The sequence below is a fragment of the Labrus bergylta genome, chromosome 20 (genome assembly GCF_963930695.1).
Source record: "Labrus bergylta chromosome 20, fLabBer1.1, whole genome shotgun sequence".
Taxonomy (NCBI): Eukaryota; Metazoa; Chordata; class Actinopteri; order Labriformes; family Labridae; genus Labrus; species Labrus bergylta.
Genome location: NC_089214.1, coordinates 13,582,435 through 13,605,089, shown reverse-complemented (window position 1 = coordinate 13,605,089; position 22,655 = coordinate 13,582,435). Strand labels below are relative to the sequence as shown.

The 22,655-nt window shown below is 39.3% G+C and overlaps 2 protein-coding genes across 9 annotated transcripts in view; one reads left to right on the top strand and one right to left on the bottom strand.

Moving 5' to 3' along the window:
* Nucleotides 1-335: 335 nt before the first annotated feature.
* Nucleotides 336-8,639, bottom strand: armc3 (armadillo repeat containing 3). Of its 6 annotated transcripts, none has more exons than XM_020654144.3 (18): nucleotides 7,595-7,802; nucleotides 7,380-7,434; nucleotides 7,153-7,270; nucleotides 6,647-6,772; nucleotides 6,433-6,501; nucleotides 6,175-6,350; nucleotides 5,576-5,770; nucleotides 5,158-5,341; nucleotides 4,911-5,063; nucleotides 4,719-4,827; nucleotides 3,986-4,235; nucleotides 3,704-3,840; nucleotides 2,947-3,115; nucleotides 2,586-2,683; nucleotides 1,394-1,474; nucleotides 1,097-1,270; nucleotides 816-978; nucleotides 336-679 (listed from the first exon to the last, which is right to left on the bottom strand). In XM_020654144.3, exons 2-18 carry the CDS (start codon nucleotides 7,425-7,427, stop codon nucleotides 473-475), a joined length of 2,457 nt encoding a protein of 818 aa, XP_020509800.1. In that variant the 5' UTR covers nucleotides 7,428-7,434; nucleotides 7,595-7,802; the 3' UTR covers nucleotides 336-472. The 6 variants fall into 6 exon arrangements, with proteins under 6 accessions (XP_020509800.1, XP_020509798.1, XP_065805039.1 ...); XM_020654142.3 differs by having other exon boundaries at nucleotides 5,576-5,773; nucleotides 7,595-7,799; XM_065948967.1 differs by having other exon boundaries at nucleotides 5,576-5,683; nucleotides 7,595-7,799.
* Nucleotides 8,640-8,829: 190 nt separating this feature from the next.
* The window catches only part of pip4k2aa (phosphatidylinositol-5-phosphate 4-kinase, type II, alpha a), a 30,651-nt gene continuing 16,825 nt past the window's right edge, over nucleotides 8,830-22,655 (top strand). The window contains exons 1-2 of one of the 3 annotated variants that reach the window (XM_065948970.1): nucleotides 8,830-9,027; nucleotides 9,688-9,828. In XM_065948970.1, coding sequence (XP_065805042.1) covers nucleotides 9,019-9,027; nucleotides 9,688-9,828 — 150 coding nt within the window. In that variant the 5' untranslated portion in view covers nucleotides 8,830-9,018. The remainder of the gene's footprint in view (nucleotides 9,028-9,687; nucleotides 9,829-22,655) is intronic. The other 2 variants (XM_020654130.3, XM_020654134.3) reach the window with 2 other exon arrangements.

Below are 22,655 nucleotides of genomic sequence, written 5' to 3'. Positions count from 1 at the left end.
ATGCAATATTTTCCCATGCAAAATAAACGATCCGATAGTCGAACACATTACATTAGTTTCAAATGATCTGACCTCAGCTGAAGTTCAGGGTAAAAACCATCTGCTTGAGTTTTACTGTGGTTTTGCATGGCTTTAGTAACAACATTGTGAATCCTCTTTTGGTGGGGAAAAAATGGTTAAGTGCAATGATCACTTCATCTAAAATGTGATTGCTTAAATCCATAATGAAAGACATGTCGCCGTCCTACATTTCCTTCAAATAGTATATTTCAACCCATCACATATGACACAGATACTGTGAACAAATAATTGTGACATATGTTACAGATATTCACTTAGAGTTCAACTGATTGTTTAATGGTCTGCCATACAAGAAATACACCACAATACAAATGATATATGATGCAGCTCAATAAAATGCCTGTTCATAGCAGTATGTACTAGAGTATTTCTGCACAACACTAGTGTTGTTCTAAATAGTCTGGTATTGCTCAGCAGCAGGGCTATTAGCCTTTAACAGGTTTCCAGGCTGGTGCATGAGGTCGACTATGTAGCGACACGGTTGTGGTGAGCGACCATTGCTGGATGGAGTTCCATCAAAGAGAAGGACCTCGTTCCAAGCGCGGTTGTACTCGCCCCTAACAAGCGTGCAGCTCAGTCCAATGCAATCAGCCAGACACTGGAGCGATAGAGAGGGGAGAGAAGGTGCTTGAAATAGATGTTAAAAAGAAAAACTGTTCAATCTTGTGTCTAAAAGAAAGGGAATGGTAAATACAAACAAAGCAAAACAAAACAAGCTGATGATACTGTGTTACCTTAAAGAGAAGTGCCCTATGGCAGTAGATTCCCTTTCTGATAAAACCAATAGGAACAACATTCGACTGGAACATATATTTCAGCTTGCTGATGTGCAGCACCCACGCAAACTCATGCAACCTTTCCATCTCCACTGCTCCACCCATGGCTGTACTGACCAACCTGTCAATCAAAAGCAAAGAGAACAATTCTGCCAATCAATCGTGAGGGGATTTTCTTCACTTTTTTTTTTGTGATAAGTCTGCCCGTTGGTTAGATGCCAAATGCACAAATTGATTACCTGGCCAGAGCAGAATACTGCTCTCGTTCATCATTCAGTGGGAGGATGGATTCTTTAGCCTGTTTAGCTAGAAGCTGTAATGAAATGTCATCCATCATCTTCAATGGTTTTTCTGCCGGAGATTCTGCCTCGGCCTCTTCTTTCTGTCTGTCATCCTCTTTCTTCTTCTTTCTCCTATTTCAAGAGGCAGTAAACAAACTATACTAGTTTCTTAAAAAAAGAGATAAGCATCAAATGATTTTAACAAACTGTACTTGAAATTCAAGTTACATCCCTGTCTCCTGCACATTTACTCACATGGGTGTCCTTCTGTCTGCCTTGGTGGTGTCTGTTTCTGATGGGTTACTCTGACTCTCCTCTGGCACATTCGCTGTCTCTCTGCCACAGTGGGAAAAGAATAAAGTGATCTAAAACATGCTGTGTTTACCTTTTCCACTGTTCACTGCACATGCTAAATACACAAGTGAGCATGCATACATTCTATTAAAAAGTAATATGAAATCTCTAATTCCTGCACACATTACTAGTACAGATCAGCTGTCTATATTTTTTTCAGAGAAAAACGTTAAGGTTTCAGCAAGCAAAAAAAGCCTCCCTTTTTACAAGATTTTAACTATGATTGCAAAACTGCTGGAGCTGCTTTGCTGTCATGTCTGATTACTTGTCTACTTAAGATAACCTGCAGACAAACATGAGCAAAAGCTGAACTTTCCTGGTAAAATCTTTATAGTATTGAAGAACACCTTAATAAATGGTGCAAAAAGGATTATACGTAATACAAAAGTTAAAGGTCACAAGAAGCCATTGATGAGAAAATGGATAGATTACATAATGCACTACTTTAAAATGCCTGAGGTGTTGTGTGTTTGCAGGCTGAAGGGTGCATGTTGGAAACGGGCTGGGCCTGAGGCACCCTGAGGGCTCTGCTAACTTTGGGAATGTTAATTCATCAAAATACTGAAAGTTAGTGGATTATTAAGGTTGAGTATATGTATAACGTTTAACACATACTATGTTTTCTTTGTATCTCAGTCAACGTGTATGCATATTATGAGCAGGATGATGGTTAGTGGTGTTTGTGCATGGGCGCTGACTGTGTGTGTGATGCCAACAGTTGAAGGCTCTATTACTCTGAGTGTTGCCATCTTAAATAAGGGGAACGTTTACCCTGTGAGGCCACGGTATCCAGGCACACTGAAGGCAACTAGGGATAGCAGGAGAGGAGAACTTGATTGGAGTAGACAAGGGGAGGGGGACAGGCACAATAAACTATGGCTGGTAGCGTAGGAAGTCTGCCAAGCCTCAGCCAATGCTCCAACACTATTTGCGGAAGTATTCTTCTAAGTTTCTCACTCCACTTGTGGAGGGAAAGGCAAAAGACACCGATTTGGGTGAGGAGTTGATTGAAAAAGAAAACAATGTTTTCCTTCCGAGGTTTTATGGACTTTTTCTAATTTTGAAAAAAAAAGAATAAAAACTCAAAACACACTCTGCTTTTGTTGTGTTGACAACAATGACTGGGCGGTACTGGTTGACAGGCTGCTTGGACAACTCTTCTAAAGTCAGTATCCTCTGACCTGCACAAGCCTGAGAGAGACAAAGAGAAAACTCTATCAGAGTTCAAAAATTTCCTCTGTTACATCATGTATCTTGGTGAGATGACTTAACAAAGAGCTTTACAGAATATAAAAACCCCAACATTAAATTACACAACAATAAAGTCCTATTAAAAGCATGAAAATAAAACAACAATGTAGCAAACTATGTGCATGAATGTAGATATGACAACACAGCTTTCATCTTACATTCCATTAGATGACTTATTTCACACAAACTTGAATAATACTAACCTTCCCAGCATCGTAGAAGTCATTACTGATATTGTCAGTGAATGCCAGATGACCTGTAAGGCTGTATTTAACAGACAAGTTGGAGTTAAGAAGGCTGTTCATAGCCAATTCACTAAAACTGCTCCTACGATTCACTGATTGGTTGATGTCCTGAAGCATCTCCAGGGCTCTAAGAAACAAATGAACAGAGCAGGAATACACAATATACACACATATTAATGATAAATAGAAACATGTAAAAACAGTATTAACATTTAATGCCCGAAATTAACCTTATAGTTCTCAAGAGGCTGACCATTGCTGCCATCTACTGGCTATTTGAGAGAATACTGAAAATACTAATTTTCATTTCTTAATATAATCAATACAGACTTCACAAATCAACAATGTCAACAAAGACAAAACAACAAAGTCACGCTCAATCTCAATAATTAGATAATAATTAGCATAACTCAAATATCACCACAAGAGTAAAATAAACACAGTATGGCTCTTTAAGCAACTCAAATATTGCTCCACTCTGTCAAATACCTCGTTTTTCTTTCACAAAATAAAAGTTCATCATCAACACAATAATTGAGTGTACTCCAATTCCATTGTCATTTCATGAGGACATCGCTGTCCAACTGTTCTAGCGACTAAAACACAGAGTACAGCTTTAATTCTACACTACAGGACAATGCCAGTCCAGTTCTGCTTTTCAGGATTCATAAATCACGTCCTGGTGTCACTGTTGTCCGTCATTCAAGTGTCTTACCCAAGTTTGCACATCTCCACTGCTGTAGACTTATCACTGGCACAGACGTTAATAACCATGCATGCATTATGCAGCACCTCCTTGTGATAGGAGTGCAGCAAATTGATGAGTGGTTGAAGGCCTCCAGCACTTTGTAGCTATTCAAGACAGGGAGTTCATTTTAAGTAGTCAGGCATATCTTATTGAATGTTATTACACTATTAAAAAAACTATTGTTTACAGTTAACATTGTATACATTTAATAGAACAAGGCAACATTTAGAAAAGTTATAAGACACTAACCTGTGCCCTAGATTCTGTATCACAGGTCAACTCTGCCAGGCAATGCGCAGTGCTGACCAGGACCTGTGTGTTTGTGGACTTCAACGGCTCCACCAGGGCCTGTATGGCACCATGTGACAAGATGCTGCAGCGGATGACCTCCTGTCCGGCCATGTTGCCAAGCGTGGCTGCAGAATTGGCCACCGTCCTGGGACAGCTTCCACAGAGCTGCTGGACAAGAACCTCATGGCCTCCTGCCTCGTACACTGCACTGGAGGAGAACACAGAAATAGATGTGAAATTAAACACAAACATAAAGAGAGTACTATTTATACAGGCCCAGAACATATAATACAACACAACTATTGTCTAATGTGTTTGTGACCATGTGGTATGTGCACAAATAAGGGAAACACAGATCAAATATATCTAGAATAAGGATAGTTCAGGAGTTGGCGTTAAATGGGAATTTTCTGAAAAGTTAACCATAAAAGACAGATGATGAATATAATCATCTGTGAAACAGCAGAGGAAGGCACTGTATGCTGCTGGAATTTAATATAACACCTCCTTTATAAACTTTCTTTCAGCGATCACAAACTAATTACTTAATGTTTCGTACACGCAGCAATAAGATACACATATTAATACCTCAGGGCATTTATACCCAAAAGACCCTAAAATCTGTATTTTCTAACTTCTTAGGAAGTTAGTCAATTGAACTTGTTGTTGTGTTGTGTTTTCTCTCACTCACAATGCATTGAGCTGGTTGCTATCTGTCAGGCTGACGAGGGCACTGGTCGCTGCCTCTCTCAGAATCAAACTCTCATTATTCAGCAACTGTACAACTGCGGGGATTCCATCTGAAACATAGAAATGCAAATCACTAACCATTCAGTCTGAATGCTATTTTGATGTTTAAGGTGGTTGTGTTTATATGCAGTACCAAGGTCTCTGAAGCTGTCTTTGCTAGCGGGGTGGTTGCTCATTGTGGACACAGCTTGGCAGGTAGGTGTCGTCACGTTGACATCCGGAACAGATAGAAGCTCTACCAGAACCTTCTCTATGTTCTGCTTATGGAGCAGTTTGCGATTCTCAGCTGTGCACAAAGGAAAACGCACAGAAAACACAAATTTATAGTTAGTTCATACACCCTTATCACTAAATGTTAGGATAAAATAGTTTTTTCTTACAGTTCTGTGCAACCCTGGTGATGCATATAACAGCATTGGACTGGATGTCAGGTGTGTCGGGGGTGAGAATAAACTCCATCAGCCTCGTCAGTCCTCCATCCTCTTGGATTAGATGTAAAGTCTCACTGTCACTCAAACAATTAGAAACTACCTGCAAGGCCTCAGCATGAAGATCGTTGAATTCCTGTAAGAATACAAAATATGTTGTGCATAAAGGATGTAGAGAATGAAGACTCTGAATGACAGAAAAGGCGAGTCTGAGTTCAAGTGCAAATTCAAAGGAAACCATCTCAAGCTAATCCTGAAATAGTGAATGCACAGAACAGACCCTTTTAAAGGCAGCTACAGTATACCCTCGAAAAAAATGTATTCCCATTTTTCAAAATGCAGGATTAAGACATGTCCCCTACAAACCTACCATGTTACTGAGTATAGCCATGAGCTTCTCAAATCCTTGCTGTTCCCTGAAGGTCATGCGTGATTCTTCATCAGTAGTGACATTATGCAGAATCTTTAAAACCAGATGCTGAATGACAGGGAAATCCGACATCAACAGTTCCAGAAGTGGAGGGATCCCACCCAGCTCATGTACTGACAGGCGGCTTTGGTAGTCCTTCTTAATTAAAGTTCAACAAAGTTTAAAAGATGACAACAAGAATTTTGGCCCATTTGAATGTTACCTAGAGAAATACAGTATCATTTAAAATCCAGTGCTGCTTTCAAAAACTTTTGAAATACTTTTTCTTTCAAGTGTATTTATGGGCTTTTTATTTTAGAGGACAGGACAGTGGATCAAGTAGAAAATTGTGAGGAGAGAATGGGGAATGACGTTCAGGAAACGGGCAAAGGGTTGGACTTGAACCGGGACTACAGCCTCTGTACTTGTGGTATGCAACCCAAACGGAAGGCCAACTGACACCCCAGACATTTGAGATACTCATAAATGTGTTCTATACTTGTCTTTAATGATAAAAAGTTGGCCTTGTAACCTCCTCTATGCTGAAGACTTAAAGTTACCTGAACTAGGTTGAAGATGATCTCCAGAGAGTTCTTCTTGACATCAGGGTCTGGACTGGATAGGAGCTGGATCAGAGGTGGCAGGCCTTTGTTATCAGAGATCTGGACCTTACAGATGAAGTCCACTGACAGGGAGGCCAGGCATAGGGTTGCAAACTCATGGACAACTACATCTTCTAGAAAATCAGAGAAAATTGAGTTGTTTGTTTTATTGCAGCTATTTAAAAGTTCATTTCTACTTCAATTTAAATTACTCACCTTCAGGTGACAGTTTGTCAACAATTGATGGAATGGTATCCATTTTTTTCAGAACATCCTGTACATCACCTTTAAATTAAAGCATTTATTCAGTTATCCAACCTAGCTACCATAAATCATTCTGCAAGTCAACAAAACACTGAATTCTGCAGCCAATTAGCAACTCTGTAAACAACTGTAAATGCCAGTCTGCATTCATTTTCATATGACTCACCATTGGTAGCCATTATACCCAAGACCATCAAAGCATTGCGTCTGATCAGTTTGTTGTTGTGAGAGATGAGCTTGCACAGAGGCTCCAATGCCCCAAGTCCCAGCAGAGAGACTTTGTTCTCATCTCCTACCAACAGGGGGAGACAGTTAGATGAAAATAAAACACGACGCCACACAGAACTGATTGCCTGGGGATATTTATACTGAGAGAAGATAAACACAGCATGTGTTTTAATATAATTACAGGAAGCAGGTAAGGTTCAGAGCTAAATGGGGTGGTACCCACATATATATTATAGCAAGAGATGTATTCAAACTGAATTGTTGATACTGTTATAAGCTGTGCATGGCTCTTAATTAAAAAAAAGTACCCATGAGATTTTTGAAAACATGTTATGTCAAAGCGGATGTCAGGAAATAACATTTTCTGCTTTCTGGGCAAGGTAGAACAAAAATCTAACATGTAGCTTGTTAAGATTTTCCGATAGGGAGCCTGCAGTAGCCTACCTTTTTCTGCAAACGTGTGAATTGCTTCACATGCTTTGACAAGGATATCCTCCTCTGTGGAGTTCAGCAGCAGAACTACGGTTTCTGGGGTCCTGCCCTCAACAAGTACAGGTTCAAACTATTATTGTGAGGAGAAAGAAAGTGTATTGGTTATTTTGTCAATATGTTTACCCGAAATATGTCAATCATGAAGCTGGCCTTCATGGAAGAATAGACGTATCTCTCACCGTCTCCTTGCCTGGAGTTTCATTCTCCTTCTTCACTTTCTTTCCCATTCTGAGGCTTAGAAGAGACACTGCTTTTTGATACGTGTCTAAAAACGTGATTGATTAAAGCTACAGATAGCCTCTCAATTCTAGCCTAACTAAAACGTTAACCTGCTATTCAATAGGCTACATAATGACGCTTACATAAAATGCCTGTAATATTCACCACGACTTACCTTTTTTCCAAACTAAAGGAAAAGTGCAAGACTCGTAGTTAGCATGACAGCTAGCCAGAGGACGCAGTTTGGTGTTTAGTGTTTGGGGAGAGGATGTTTAACCCGCGTTGCTAGGCAACCGGTGTCACGTTGAGTTTTTCCTCTCCCTCCCTCTCCCTCTCTCTCTCTCTCTCTCTCTCCCTCTCTCTCTCTCTCTCTCTCTCTCTTGAACCTCTCATAGGCCGACTATGTCTGTTATTACCTAAAGATATGGCAAGGGAATTTAATGAACGAGTAAATCAGACACTGGTGGTTTAAATCTGGAAAAGGAAACGAGTTTAAAAACAAACAGTGTTGCGAAATGATTGTGTGATTTTGGGACATCAATAGTTTATGTTGAGTTTAACCTGACAATTCAATGCAGCTATTGTTTTAATAAAGACAACAGATCAAACATGTCAATAAAAGCCAATTGGCAAAATAAAATCAAGCCTAACTAAATCAAATGGTGGGTAATTGTGATGTAGACAATGTTAAGAGGCAGATGTCTGTCCTATGCAGGTCAGGAATATTATTGGGATAAATGTATGCCTGTTTTCTGTGATGTGTGAGCCATGAAATAAATTAGCTCCAATACAGCATCAGCACTCTGAGAGGCACTGACACAGCAATGTGCCGGTGGAAACAGCACAGTAGGCTATGCACCAGATAAAAAATAAAACACACACACACACACACACACACACACACACACACACACACACACACAAATGACCTCTAAAGACATTACCTCTGGTGGTGTGGGACATCATCGCTCTGCTGCCTGAAATGAGCCCCAGATTAATCTCATCTAAAGCAAGCCAAGGATGGGGGATGGCTGGGATGATATACCGTGTGTTTTTTTTTTTTGTTTGTTTGTTTTTTTTTTCTGTTAAATTATTACACGAGATACAAAAAACAGGCGCGCCCACGCACACACTCTTGTATTGGGCTACAGTCAGACCTGAAAATTGTAATTGTAAAGTGAAGACTATTTTTTTATCCGTCCAAGAGGATATCTGAATACGAAAAAAAAAACAAAAAAAAACAATATGATATGGAATTCAAAATAAAAAAAGATTAGCCTACAAAAAAAAAAAAAAAGCACAGCAAAGTAGCACAGAGGCGATGGAGGGAGGGGGCTGCAGCGAATCAGCGCAGCAGGCACCGCAAAGCGCAGCCTGTCACCTCCCCTCCGTCGAGCTGTCAGTGCACGGCAGAAACACATGAGCCTCACACGGAGGAGACCACCCGTTGATTTCATGTCGATATACAACTCATCCTGAGCGTTTTTAGATCAAAAACCGGGCAAGGACATAACATGACATTCCTGTCATCTCCACGGAGTGACCTCAGACGCGTAGGAGGACTGAGCTGCTAGCTGATGATGATGATAGTTAGCCCGCATGCTAATGGTAACTAGTCTGGTTTCATAGCCGAGTCGCTAGCAAAGGTCGGAGGGACTGAGGTGGTCAGGAGCTTTATCCTTTTACGTATACGGCGCCGTTAACGTGGTGGTTTTTTTTTTAAATTATTTGCTCTGAAGCTGCTTCGCGGGTTGTGTGTCATGTGTAAACGGGAAGTCCCCTCTTCTAGACTCTTACAAATTGTACTGAATTATCACGTTGATGTTTGCTAAAAGCTTGCGAGCTAGTCGGCTATGCTAGCGCCAGCTCAGTGAGAGAGCTCCGGAGTCGTGAAGGAAGGAAGAGAGGTGACTTTATGATGTGGGCAGAGGGAAGTGATGGACTGTGAGGCGAACGGAGATCAGCAGTGTTAAGTCTTAAATAATCTTTTTTTTGTTTTACACATTAGTCCTTGTTGTTGTCGTGGTTATTAAAGCGTCAGATAAGCTGTTTTTGTTTTTTTTTTGGAGGGGGGGGGGACGTTATAGATGAAGACGATAATTGGGACACTTTGAGTTTGCGAGCTGGCTAGATGAGCAGTGTTTGGTGTTACTGAGTCGTGAGCGGGTGGCCGCTGTGCCAGCTTCACTTCAAGGGGGAAGACGCTGTCAAGATTACCGCACAGATTTGCAATAAACAGCCGGGGTTTTTTTTTTTTTTTGCTTAAAGATGGCCTCGGCGAGCAGCATTGCCGCAGCTATTGCGAGCAAAACGAAGACGAAGAAAAAGCACTTCGTGGCTCAGAAAGTGAAGCTCTTCCGTGCCAGCGACCCTCTGCTCAGCGTGCTTATGTGGGGAGTCAACCATTCGGTGAGTCACATCATGTAATGTCCATAATGATGAGCCCACAGTTATCTCCCTCGACCCCCTTTTTTTTGACACATTTAAGCTTCGCCATCAACCATCAGCCTTTGTGGTGTTGCAAGTTTGATTGTATACGAGATGACAGCTGGCCAGCGGTGTATGCATGTGTACAAATGTTGCTGGACTCAGCACAATATTAGTCACGTTTTTCCTTACTAAGGTTTTTTTTTTTTTTACAATTACACTTTGTATGATGTTGCTTGATTATGATGTGTGCTAAAAAAAAAAAAAAATGAATTTGTGAGAGCAGCAAACCCTTCTTTGGCTTCCTGTTGTGCACATGTAGGATAAGCTCCTCGGGCTCTGTGTCATGAAAGAACAGATCTTCCCATGCAAGACAGCTTATCTTTGCTCTCTGCTCTCTTTCTCTTCCTTTGCTGAAATTCGCAATAATATTGTACTCATGGTAAAGGGATAGAGAGCAAACCTGCGTAACAGAGGACAGGCACACGTTTCTGGCACCAAACTTAAATATTGTACCTTTTTACAAATGATACATTGTTATAACACATAAAGAGAGACGTACAGCTTTAATTATATTGAGCAGACATGTTGTATAGGATATTTAAGGTCCCTTTGCTCTTGTTATCTTATTAAACTGTGTAGCTGTTCCTTCATCCCTTATTTTTTATTCTTATGACCTTAAAGTGGTTCTTCTTCGTACAGCAAAGCCAGTGTACTGAATGTTTTTACCTAGTGCTTTGGATTGAGCTTTCTGAAATGTAAACAGAGAAGCTGTGTAGTAAGTAGGGCAGCAGCATTTATATCCCATCAGTATATAAAAATAAGTATTCACACGTTTGTATGAAATCATTCTCGTGGAGTAGCTAACGGTTTAGAAAATGGCAATAGTACGGTTTATAAAAAAGTAACCTTATGATGCAGTGTGTTACTCCTAACTTTTGCTCTTTATTTATGTCTGCCTGGTTCTGTTGTGTATGAAACAGAACAGCCTAAGTCAGTTTTTCAGAATTTTTCATCTGGGATATAAATATGTTTGACTAGTTCCCAGTCAGTAACGCATCTATATTGATTATTATTATGTGGCCAGGTGGTCTATGGTGACGGAGACTCTGGTCTTTCTAGAGGTGTGGATCTCACCACTGCCATTACAGACATCGTTTTGCAACAATTTCTCTCAGGATACATGAAGAGTTATCTTATCAGATCCTAAATAAATACAGGGGGTAAAAACTGTAAATGGAAAAAACTGAAAATGAAAAAACTAAAGGGCCATTTAAAAATGAATCGTTAAATGATAATGTCATTAGTACTTCCCACAAGTTGTAAATATAATCTGATATTTTTTGTAGTTCCCATTTTGATGCTCCATGTTGACGCAGTTTGGCATCGCTTCTAAGAGAGGTGTCCTTTGACATATGAAATGCTGTTTCGGTGATCACACTAGCAGTTGGTGCACAGATCATTTGGCCTTGATGAACAGTTGTTGTTTTATGTTGCTAAAAAAAACAACTCATATTGCTCTGATTAATACCTCAGTTTCCTTCTGAAATTCTGTCTCTGTTACAAAACCAATATTATTAGTAACACTTATTGTAAATGATATAAATCTTATAAGATATTTTTTTCCGCTGTGCTGAGGATGTTGATTGAACACCCTCTAGATAGTCTGATGTATGTGAGGCCAACACAGCTAAAGAGCCAAAGTTGTTATTCTGTATCTAAGCTGTAGTCTGTTGATAGATTACACTCACCTTAAGCCTGAGGGGGCAAAGTAAGGTAGGAAGAGTTTTACCTCCTTGCAAGCTACCCAGTTGAGCTTAATCACCTTTCACCTTTAAAATGTGCCTTGTAGTGCATTTTAAAGAACGGGGTTGATACCTTGTCCACACACTTTAGCTGGTTTCATTGTCAGATATAATAAAGTTACATATTAGCTAGACTGTCAAATATGAAAAACCACAAAAGCCATCACTATAAAACTAATATACCTCTGGACACATTAAGATCAGTGGTTCTCAACTGGTCTGGTCTATGGACCCACCGCCTACTCCTCCATGAAAATTTGTGACCAACATTTTTGACAGTCTTTTTGACAAAAAAAAAAAATTCTAGGCACACATGCAAGACCTACTGAAAACTGCTACATGACCCACTTTTTGGTCTCAACCCACCAGTTGAGAATCACTATTCATTAGAGGTATCTTGGCTTAAAGTATAAACTTGCTCTGTTTGATTTAACTGTCCTATAACTGTGGACTGTCTTGTGTGTTGTACTGGTTTATGACTGTAAGATTTTACTTTACATTTTTGAGAGGCTACTTTTAGTAAAAAGTAAGTGTTTTCATGCTTGCAGTAATTTCCCTTAAACACATTTTGGCATCAAAACTTAAATGTATTTATTTACTTGAAAGGATGTAGAAAAATGTCCTAGGATACAGAATTTAGCTTCTGAGATTAAGATTTAATGGATCTTGGTATCAGGTGGTTACTGCTTTACTCTAAACAACACAATTATATGAACCTGACCTCTGTGTGTTTATATGACCTGAAGGATGTGTGGGATGAAGTCAAATACAGAATACTAATTTGCATTAGCTCCGTAGCTTCAGCATGTCTAGTGATTTACATCATTATTGTCACATTATGCTGCTGCACTTTGGGTATAAATGCGTAAAGCGTTCCTCTTGGGCTCTTTCAATTTCTGCTGTGGTGGGATAGATGCCTCTTCTGTTAAGAATAAAACGTTTTTTTTTTTTTTTGTCCAATACTAAACCCATTTGCTTTAAATCTTAATGTTTATGACCCGGCCCCCTATTTTTGCAGATAACCTGCAATCCGTTCATGACCTATTGGAGTCAACATGCTCAGACTGCTCTCCTGGATTGCATAAGTCATAGCAAGACTGCCACCAGCATATTTCCTACTTATGCCTTAGGCTACTATTCCTGCTGTTCTTCTCATCACTTGATAAGCTTTCTGTTTCTGATACCTTTGGCAACACAGAAATGACATTCCATGGCAGTTCACTCAGACAAGCCGCTGAGTAACAGCCAGACGGTGCGGAGGCAACAACGCTTTTAAGTACTCTAAGAAAGTTGCTTTATATTTTGAAGTTTGGCAAAGTAACCTCAACCTGAACATAACAGAACACTGCGAAAGGAATAAAAAAGAAGAAGACCTACAAACAAACTGCAGAGTCTATGCAAACACTTGACCCTAACTCGACCCCTCCAGTCAAAAACATGCACTCTTGCTTCTGCTCTGGGAGCTCCATTGTGAAATAACTATATAACCTTTAATAAATAAGTAAAAATTGTCAATTAGTCACTCTTATTTGTCAAATAAAGCAAAGCTGTGATGCATACTGAGCCAAATCTAATTAAGATGCATTGAAATGAATGCGGCATTGATGTGTGCCTAGGATATTCAGTATTCTTCATCAGAATCATTGTGTTTTTGCTCAGTGAAGAAAACAGAGATGCATTTTGAAATGTATTTTCGGCACAAGGTGTGCGACAGCATGGTGAAAATAACTGTCATTTACAGTCTGTTTTTTCTTATAATCCCAGTACTTTGAAATCCCATTTGCGTTCCCAGGAGTTTGAATTGGTTGTGAAGCTCATGCTTTTGCAGAAAGCGATTGAGGATTGAGTCCAAAGCTGAACAATTATTTCACTTGAAATCTCACTTGTGTTCACTGAAGCTTAGTGGGTGCAAGAGCTAAAAGAAATGACTCAAAAATCAATCTCATTACGCTCATATGAAGAATACACTTTGTCTCTTCAAAACCTTTTTGCTGCAACTAAGACACAAATTATGACTTGAATTCCTCAGACAGTGTGGTCTGTAAATGAGTGTTTTTCCCTCGTCATGTTGTCCCCGTGAAAGTAGCCTAACGCCTCACTTACTCAGCTTGAGAGCAGAAACAATTCTCTCCTATTCATGCTGGTTATGCGCTAACATTAACAGAAGACAGACAGAAATACGGTGTACAACTTCACATAGTTTTTGTGTTTTTCAGCCTGTGTTGTAATGTTGGCTCTGTAAGACATTAACACTCTTGTCATGTCACCCTTCTGTGGTGTGAGTTTGTTAGACCAGATCCTCAGGGAGTTCATAGACTATTGTGGGAATATTGGCATGGATTTAGGCCTTTATAGAACAACTCCTTTCCGAGAAAGAAACTTTCTTCTTTGATCAGTGCATCAGGACCGGAGTGTTTCTTATGAACGCAGGGACAGGGGATATTTTAAAAGAAATAGTCCCTTCTATTTCAACAGAACAGGCTGAAAAAAAGTGTAAATTGGTACAAAATAGAACTTCAAACCTTCATTCATTCATTCAGATTATCCTTGAGGACATTGGACTTTTTGCAAATCACTGCAACCTGAATTTTAATTGTTACATCCCTTGTGAGGCTCTGTTGTATTTGACTTTTTGTATTTCTTAGTTTAACTCCCCTCTAGGTATACCGCTATTAAAATAATCCCCATCCTGAAATTTGTATTCACTATCTTCCATCCTCTCTAGATTGACCCTGTATTTGTGGCTCATTTCCAGTCCCCCCCCCCCCCCCCCCCCTCTCTTTCTCTCCTTTTGCGGTGTCTTTCCTTTCTGTCTGACTCACAGTAGCTGTGTCTGTTTCTGTGGTTTGTATTTGAGGCGATTCTAAAAATAACTGCAGGATTGACCTACAGCTAATTTATATGATGGTTATGGGTGGAGAAAACAGAATAGCTGTAGCGTCAAATTCTGACGCCCTAGAGCGATGACATACACAGCATTTGTTCCCAACGTGGGGGGTGGTGGGGGGGGGGCTCGGGTTCTTGTGCGTCCTGACTGGGTCTCAGCTTTTAGCTCCAGGAAAAAAGGTTTGGAACCACTGAAGAGGAACTTTGGGAAGCTTCTTGTTGTTTTGGCTCCTTTGTGTTTCTTCAAAAACAAAACTCTCCTTTTTTTTTTTTCCAGCTTAGTACATGCAGATGTGTAAGCACATGACTTCCTGTGTGTGTGTGTGTGTGTGTGTGTGTGTGTGTGTGTGTGTGTGTGTGTGTGTGTGTGTGTGTGTGTGTGTGTGTGTGTGTGTGTGTGTGTGTGTGTGTGTGTGTGTGTGTGTGTGTGTGTGTGTGCGCGCGCGCGCGGGCGTGCGTGTGCGCGCGCGGGCGTGCGTGCGTGTGTGCGCGCGGTGGGGTAGTCTTTCTGCCAAAATGCAATGTGACATGTTGCTGAGCAGCTTGATTCAGCCAACAGGACAGGCCATATACCATAAGCCTGTTTGTTGCTCAGTCCGTCTAAACCACTATATCCTTTAATAGCTGCCCTTTCATAGCCCTGACTTTACAGCAGACATGCTGAGCTGTCTGCATGTGTGTTAACCTGTTAATGACAACAATTGTTTCTGTCTGTTACTCTTTTTCCTTTAGTTTTTAGTCATACTGCTTTGACACAGTGGGCCGCATGCCTGTTGCAATGAAACTTAGCCCCACAGGAAATGCTGACACTGACAATTATTTGTCTTAGTTATAAACTGTATATGATAGGAATACCTGGCAGTTAGCAAACTTCTTTAGGCTACATGAATATTTCATGTATTGTCTATATCTGTATAACTATGTGTATATGCCTATTTTGTATTTGTACTGGTTATGAAAATAATTTACCCCCAGGCATCATATCTCAATTCTAATCTAGCACTTGGAAACATGTTTCCTTTCTCTTCAGTGTGAGAGACTGACACTGACTAAAATTAGCTTTTAGTGTCTGATGTGAATGCAGACGTCCCCACAGTTCAACAGATCAATACCATAAGCTTTTAATTGCACTGCAGGTGTCCGGCTCTGGTAGTTGTTGGCATTTGTCCAAGGCCTTGTATGTTCTCTCCGTCTCTTTCACATGTACACATAAGAAGCAGACAGTTCTTTCACCTTACCGCTGGTCCATTTTTAACATCAGTGGTGTCCTCATTATGGCTGACCTTGTCTGCTGCGGTTGTAAGAAGAGTTAGTATTGGAGTAAGGGCCAACTCTGACATCATAGTTGCAATATTGCTTCACAAAAATGTGTCACAGGCAGCCATAGGTACATGTGTTACATTATATTACATATTGTATTATACAATACCATTGTAGTAAGACTTTTATATGCTTCAAACAATTAATGTGTAAGTATGTGTTTCGCTTATTGCAGGTGTCTGCAGTTGAAATGTGTGTTTAACTACCTTGCACTGTTGCCGTGTAACTGAAATCGTTCTCTCGTAAATGACTTGAAAAAAGCAATTGGGCCTTTTTTAGGTTTGATAAGTCAAGCTTTCCCCTGTGATTTTGTATTTAAATTTAACATCCTATGCTCTTTTTTTTTTTTTCATCCACCTTCATGAATTCCTCAAGCACACACCCAGATAACATTGTACAGTGTTCAGGGCCTCGCACCTAAAAGGGCTCCAGTTGGATCCTAGGATAAGCAACTTTCAATGGTTCTTTGATTCATAACAGGTCAAGCGATGATGTAATGTCCTTTTTTAATTGGTTGGTAAAAGGTCAGGTCCACACACTGCACAAGCTGCTGCAGCAACTGTATCATACTCTATGTGGTTTTTCAAACACATTATCAGGCTGAGTGAATCTCCATTTAGCTGGGTGTATCTTTAGATGATTATCTTTATTCAAATGAATGTAATCTCTCCACTGTGGTCAAAAATTATACCGTATCATAGTTCATTTGGCCAGGGTTTTTTTTTTTGTCTCTTTGTGCCATTGAATAAAGAGAGATAAAAGATTCAAAGTGATTTGAATTTTAATAGAGTACTGCACATCTGCATTAAATACAGCTGTTCTGCAAATCCAGGTTCCCCGCTGGTGTATTTACACCTCCACATAATGGTTAATCGTAAAATCAGTCAGTCTCTACTGTACTTTAATGACAGCCACTTTGACTTTAATGTCTTGTAAATAGATATTAAAGAAGATGCACGTCCCATGGCGCTGTCAAGGAGTTGCCATGTCAGAGCGCATGTCCCATTTCGCCCTCATAATTGAAAGCTTGTGTGACTTGGATATTGCCTGTCAGAAGACTCAAATGAACACCAGTGTTTCCCCTACCATTATATTAGTTAAATTAAAGGGCTGAAGAAAGAAGATGGATCTTAAGCTTAGTTTTTATAATTCATTGGAGAATGAAGATCTTATTGTTGTTGATTAACTATTCCACACTAAAGGGATGTGTCACATTGACATATAATGGCCATAAAACTGGTAAAATACACTGTTTGATTTCAACATTGGTCTCTTGATTTATGACCGACTGTTTCCTTGTGCTTGTGGCAGTACTTTTCTGTGGAGTTCTTGTACTGTACAATGAGAACTTGATGTAAATGTGATTTATGAAATGGGGATCATAATTTGGTGGTTTAGATGAGGACAGATCCAGGCTTATACTAATTATTTTAAATGTATTACTTGCACCAAAGAGCAACTACCAGTTTTAAAACATTAGGTTATAAGTGTGGTCACATCTTTCTTTAAGAGACACTTCACAGAATTTATATATTTTCTGAATAAAGATCAGGTCAGTCTTATAGCTTGACTGACAGGAATGGGTGGGAAAAATATAATATCTGACCTTTACTAACAAAGGCAACTTTTAAAAAGAACACTATAAAACGGTATATGATTATTTACACTGGTACATTTTAGTTGTACATGCAAGCTCTTATTGTTATCAGAAGTGAGAAAAAAAGTCACAACTTCCCTTTCCAATGTATAGGCTCTTCAGGCTCCTCATAACAGCTCACCTTAATAGTTTTGCTTCTCTCCCTTGTCACATCAGATGAGGTTTCTCTTATCTTTCATTACTCTTTTTGCATGTGGATAATAACCGTTCTTTTTTGTTTTGTTTATATCTTTGGTAAAGTTGTTAAAATCTCAACGCTGCCATCTGCTTAGAGCGTGTCATTTAACTTGCACAGAGATAAGGCTGTGCCATACTGCTGACAGAGCATGCTCTCTCCACCAACTTCCTGTCCAATGGAGAAAAAGCACACACTTGCTTCACTCTAGTCCGGAAAACCAGTTCTCGTCACCATAGAGACAAACAGGAAGTGGTGGTGTGAAATTTGTCTGCAAGTTTGATAGCTGCATAAAGATAAATAGATTTGCTGGAGGCATCTGATCAAACAAACGTAAGTGGTACTGTGAGGTTCTGATCGATATGCTTTATTAGCTACACCTCCATGGAGGTACATTCAAAATCATCTGGCATCATGACAATATGCCATTATAAAAAATCAATGCTGCGCTTACTATTCAGTACACAAAATGGTACAATGGAGTGACTGCTGAAGGCATGATTTGTAAAAAAAAAAATAATAATAATAATAACTCACTATAGTCATTGTGACATCGAGTCACACTTGTGCTTCCTCAGCAGTTTTTTAGGTTGCATAGAGTTTGATTGTAATATTTGGAACAGTTGCTACTAAAATATCAAAAGTACAAAAATGGCTGCATTAGGAGTTATGTCTAACTAATGCAGATTTGACCATTTATATCTTTACAGATATTTCCATCCCCTTCTTACACCGGCATCCATATGTGTCCTTCATTACGCTATGACTTGCATTAACATTGAGCACACTTGTATTCTCCCTGAAGGGCATGTGTGCTTGGTAAAATCAGGCATTGTTTTTTGCCCTTGTGTGAAACACAGCCTTGTTGATGAGGCGACATCTCCCCACTGAGTACCCATAATGCAACTGCGCTACAGCATCACTATTACGTCTGTGCCTATCACACCAGGGCACTGAAACATTCTCAGATATGGCGTCTGTGGACTTGGATCATCTTCCTGCTCTGTCTGTCTCTTTAATATCCTCCTTTTCTATTTTCTTTCTCCTGGTGCTTTCTTCTGTTTTCAAACTTGCTTCCCTTTTTTTCTCAAGTATGTTTTTTCTCTGTCTTTATTTCAAGGATTTCCCTATTAAATGATCTCCTTCTTTCTGTTAATGGTGAACATTAATTCTATGTTTTGTGCTTTTTTTCTTTCTTTTTTTTCTTTCAAAAAGTTCAATAACCCTGAAGGGTGTTTATAGTAAAAGGATACTCCTGTTAAGTTCTAACGCTCACATCTAATAAAAAAAAAACATCAAATGACTGTAAGGGTGAACAGTGCACAGCTTTTACCATGGTGACTTTGTGCATTTTGCTTAGTTATAGTCAAAAGGAAAGTCGGAATGATAAACAGAGAATGACCTTTGTCCATTAATGGACAAACTTTTGCAGACTTGATCACTGAGATTTGTATTACATCTGACCAGTAAATAGTTCATTTAACTTTGTTCAATATATGTACAAACAGACTGAAATAACTCTGTGAATGTGAGCTATTCTAATAAAATATTTTACAATGCTTTGATTGATGAGATAAATGTATGCCTGGCAAACATTCTGGCTACTTTTATGAACTCCTGTCTGCAGGTGTGCATTCCAAATTCACTGGTAATAATTCAGATAAAATTAAATTTAGCAAGTAACTAATTTTTCAGGGATGCATATCTTAGTTTGTTAGCTTGATTACTTATTTTAATAGGCTCTCAGATTTAGCATTGCAGTCAATTTAAATTAAGAGACAACACTATTTTAGTTAAGTAGAGTTATTTTTTTTACTCATATTGTGTGTTGGATAACCTGCTGCTGTAACGCCACAATTTCCCAGTTTGGGATCAGTAAAGTAATTCTATTCTATTAACAATGTTAAGTGAAATTGATGGTTTAATTGATCATTAACTTGATAATGTGGACTAAAATCTTTCCTTGATTTAAGATCATGTGTAGTTAGTTTTGTCGCCTTTTTACAGTCTGTAGCGATAAATTTGTGTCACCTGCCCATGGTGTATTATAGAAGTGGATACAGCATTTGAGGCCGAGCTACGTTCATTCCAATGAAAACTGCTCAGCGGAGCATGAAGTGGAAAAAAAGCCTGTCGCGTGTAAAAGTACCTGGAGCATGCACACTTGGACTCACAGTCCCGTGGCTTTGATGGGCATTCAGTTTGTCTACTGAATTTGGCTTAAATTGCATTTACACCTTCCAAGTCTAGAAGAGAAACAGTTTAATTACGGTGTTTATGTTTTGAGTTGCAAATGAGAAAATGGAGCAAAGTGCGAAAAACAAACAAAAAAAGACACCAGTCATGGAGTGTGTTTAGTTTACATGGACTTCAGTATCCCGGTTAAGAGTCTTATCCCAGTTTTGATCATATCTGAGATATGGCAGTAACATGCACCCATCCAGGCTATTCATATCCCTGTATACATAATAAATACTCGTATCACCTGATTACTGCTTCTTATTTGCGCATGCGCCTGTGATGTTTATTTTTTACAACACAACCCACTTTGCTCTAGAGAAGCAGACATCAACACAACCGTCTGCTGTGGTAGCAAGCAGACGGTTGTGACCAAGCATCTCATCCAAGATTTTGTAGAATTTGAACGTTGCTGGATCAGAGCCACTTCTTTTGTTCTGTTTGGCTGTCCCTTACTGAAGCAATACAGGCCACAATTGATGCAATATTTTGGGCAAATGCTGCTCAAGATATGAGAAATAGTAAAGCCAAAAGATATGAAAGAGACACCAGAAAATCAGAAAACAGAAAACATTTACTCAAACCTATTGTTGCCCTGGTTTCCGGAGATAATCTGTCCTTCGATGTGGCCCAGGGCACTGCCTATAGTAAACCCTACCTTAATGATCAGTTTCTTTCCTCTAAGCGACTTAATCTTGCCCATGTCGATTATTTCAGGGCAGAAGACGGCACTGAACAAAAAGAAGTCAAATATAAACACTGCAGAAAAACTGTTTGCAAGAAATGCAAGTTATTTATTTTCTATTTCTGTTTTAGACAAGTTAATCTCAACTGTAAAACTAAAAAGTGTCGTTTCATTTCATGCGATACTTTGATTTCAGATTGAAATATTCATTAAATAACCACAAAATAAATTCATCAGATTTGCACTCTTTCATTTGAAAAAAATATCCCAGCTTTAATAGTTGAGCATATTTACAGTAGAGAACGTGTCAGTGAACAATGAGGTAAAATGTTCAATTAATCGTGATATTGATTTGGGGTCATATCGCCCAGCCCTGATTTATATCTATTCTTACAGCTGCCAACTTGTGATCAGAGACATGTTAATACCAGGAGAAAACAGGTTTCTGCCTGGGCAGTGATCCTTCAGTAGTCAGGCTATCTATGAGTCCTCAATGTTAGCCTAGGTCTAAATACAGAAATAGATAAATTTGAAAGGCTGTTGGATCAAGTAAATACTCTTTTTAGATTAACCTGCTAATCATTATCAGTAAGCCATCTTAAGCTCGCTGTGGTCAACTCAAAGTCTTAATCATGCCCTGTATTGATCTTACTCTACAACAAAAAACATGAGCATGGATGCCATGAATATCTTTGAGACTTATGATCTTATAAGGACACATATTTATGGCCAGATGCGTCATTGGGTCAGTCAGTCATGCTAAAGCCTTTATCTGTACCATCTGTTGAAATACTCCTGAAGCATCTGAGCGCCACAGTCAATCCCCGCGGTAAAAACTATTCCTCTCAGGCAGCTCCTCGATTGTAATCTGACACCACCTCTTGTACGGCTGCATAATCCGTGCTGCGAGCAATGTTTAAGGCTTAAGTACATTTGGCACTATACTGTGGACACACACAGGCATGTTTTATGATTATTTTTATAGTCAATCAGAGTTTGAGTTTATTTAGTGCACCTGCATTACAAGTGTGGCTTGTGGAATGACAGGTTATTAATAGATTCAAACTAGCTGCCAGCACCCATGCCTGCAGCCAACAACGAGTAGGCAAGCTCTCATGCGCGCGCACACACACACACACACACACACACACACACACACACACACACACACACACACACACACACACACACACACACACACACACACACACACACACACACACACACACACACACACACACACACACACACACACACACACACACACACATTATATTTGTGTCAAGCTGTGCCTGAGTCATAACAAATGTCAGGTCTACGCATTACAGCAATGTGACGCATGGCCAGCTTTGAATTGAAATTTCTGCAAAATCGTTTGTGTTTGAATCCCCCTGTTTATTCAGTGTGCAAGATTTGATTTAGTGGGCTGTGTTCTTTTAAATTGTGTTTGATGGCTATTATAAGCATACACAAGCTATCAATATAAAACACTTGAAATGCAAACAGGCTAATTCACCTGATTATCCACAATCACTATTTTAATTCTAGACATATGTCAGGCTCGGACACACTGGACAAATTGAAAACATAACCAATTCTTCATTCAACAAATGAACGTTTATTTACATAGTGCTGAATTTCACAACATAATTTATCCATTGTTCTGACCCATACAGGTCTAAACTGTTCTCTTTATACACAGTACTCTTTTTCAGTCGAAGGTTCCCGGACTCTATCTGGATTTTTCTTGTTTAAGACGACAAGATGTGAGCATTGAAATGATGAGTGCTCTATCTTTCTTTATTATCCACTTTAAAGACTCATTTCTAAAATGAATTTCAACATGTGCATAAAGAGAATTGTCATTAAACAGAAGAGAAAAAAAACTGATTTCCTCCTTGAATCATGAACCTGCTCAAACTGAAACTTAGCAGGGAGTCATTTACTGTAAATCCTTACAGTTATCTTTCCTTCAATGGCAACAGAACCCTAACTTCCTTTCATGCTAACACTCGTACCATCCTCAACTATTGGCTTGTCAAA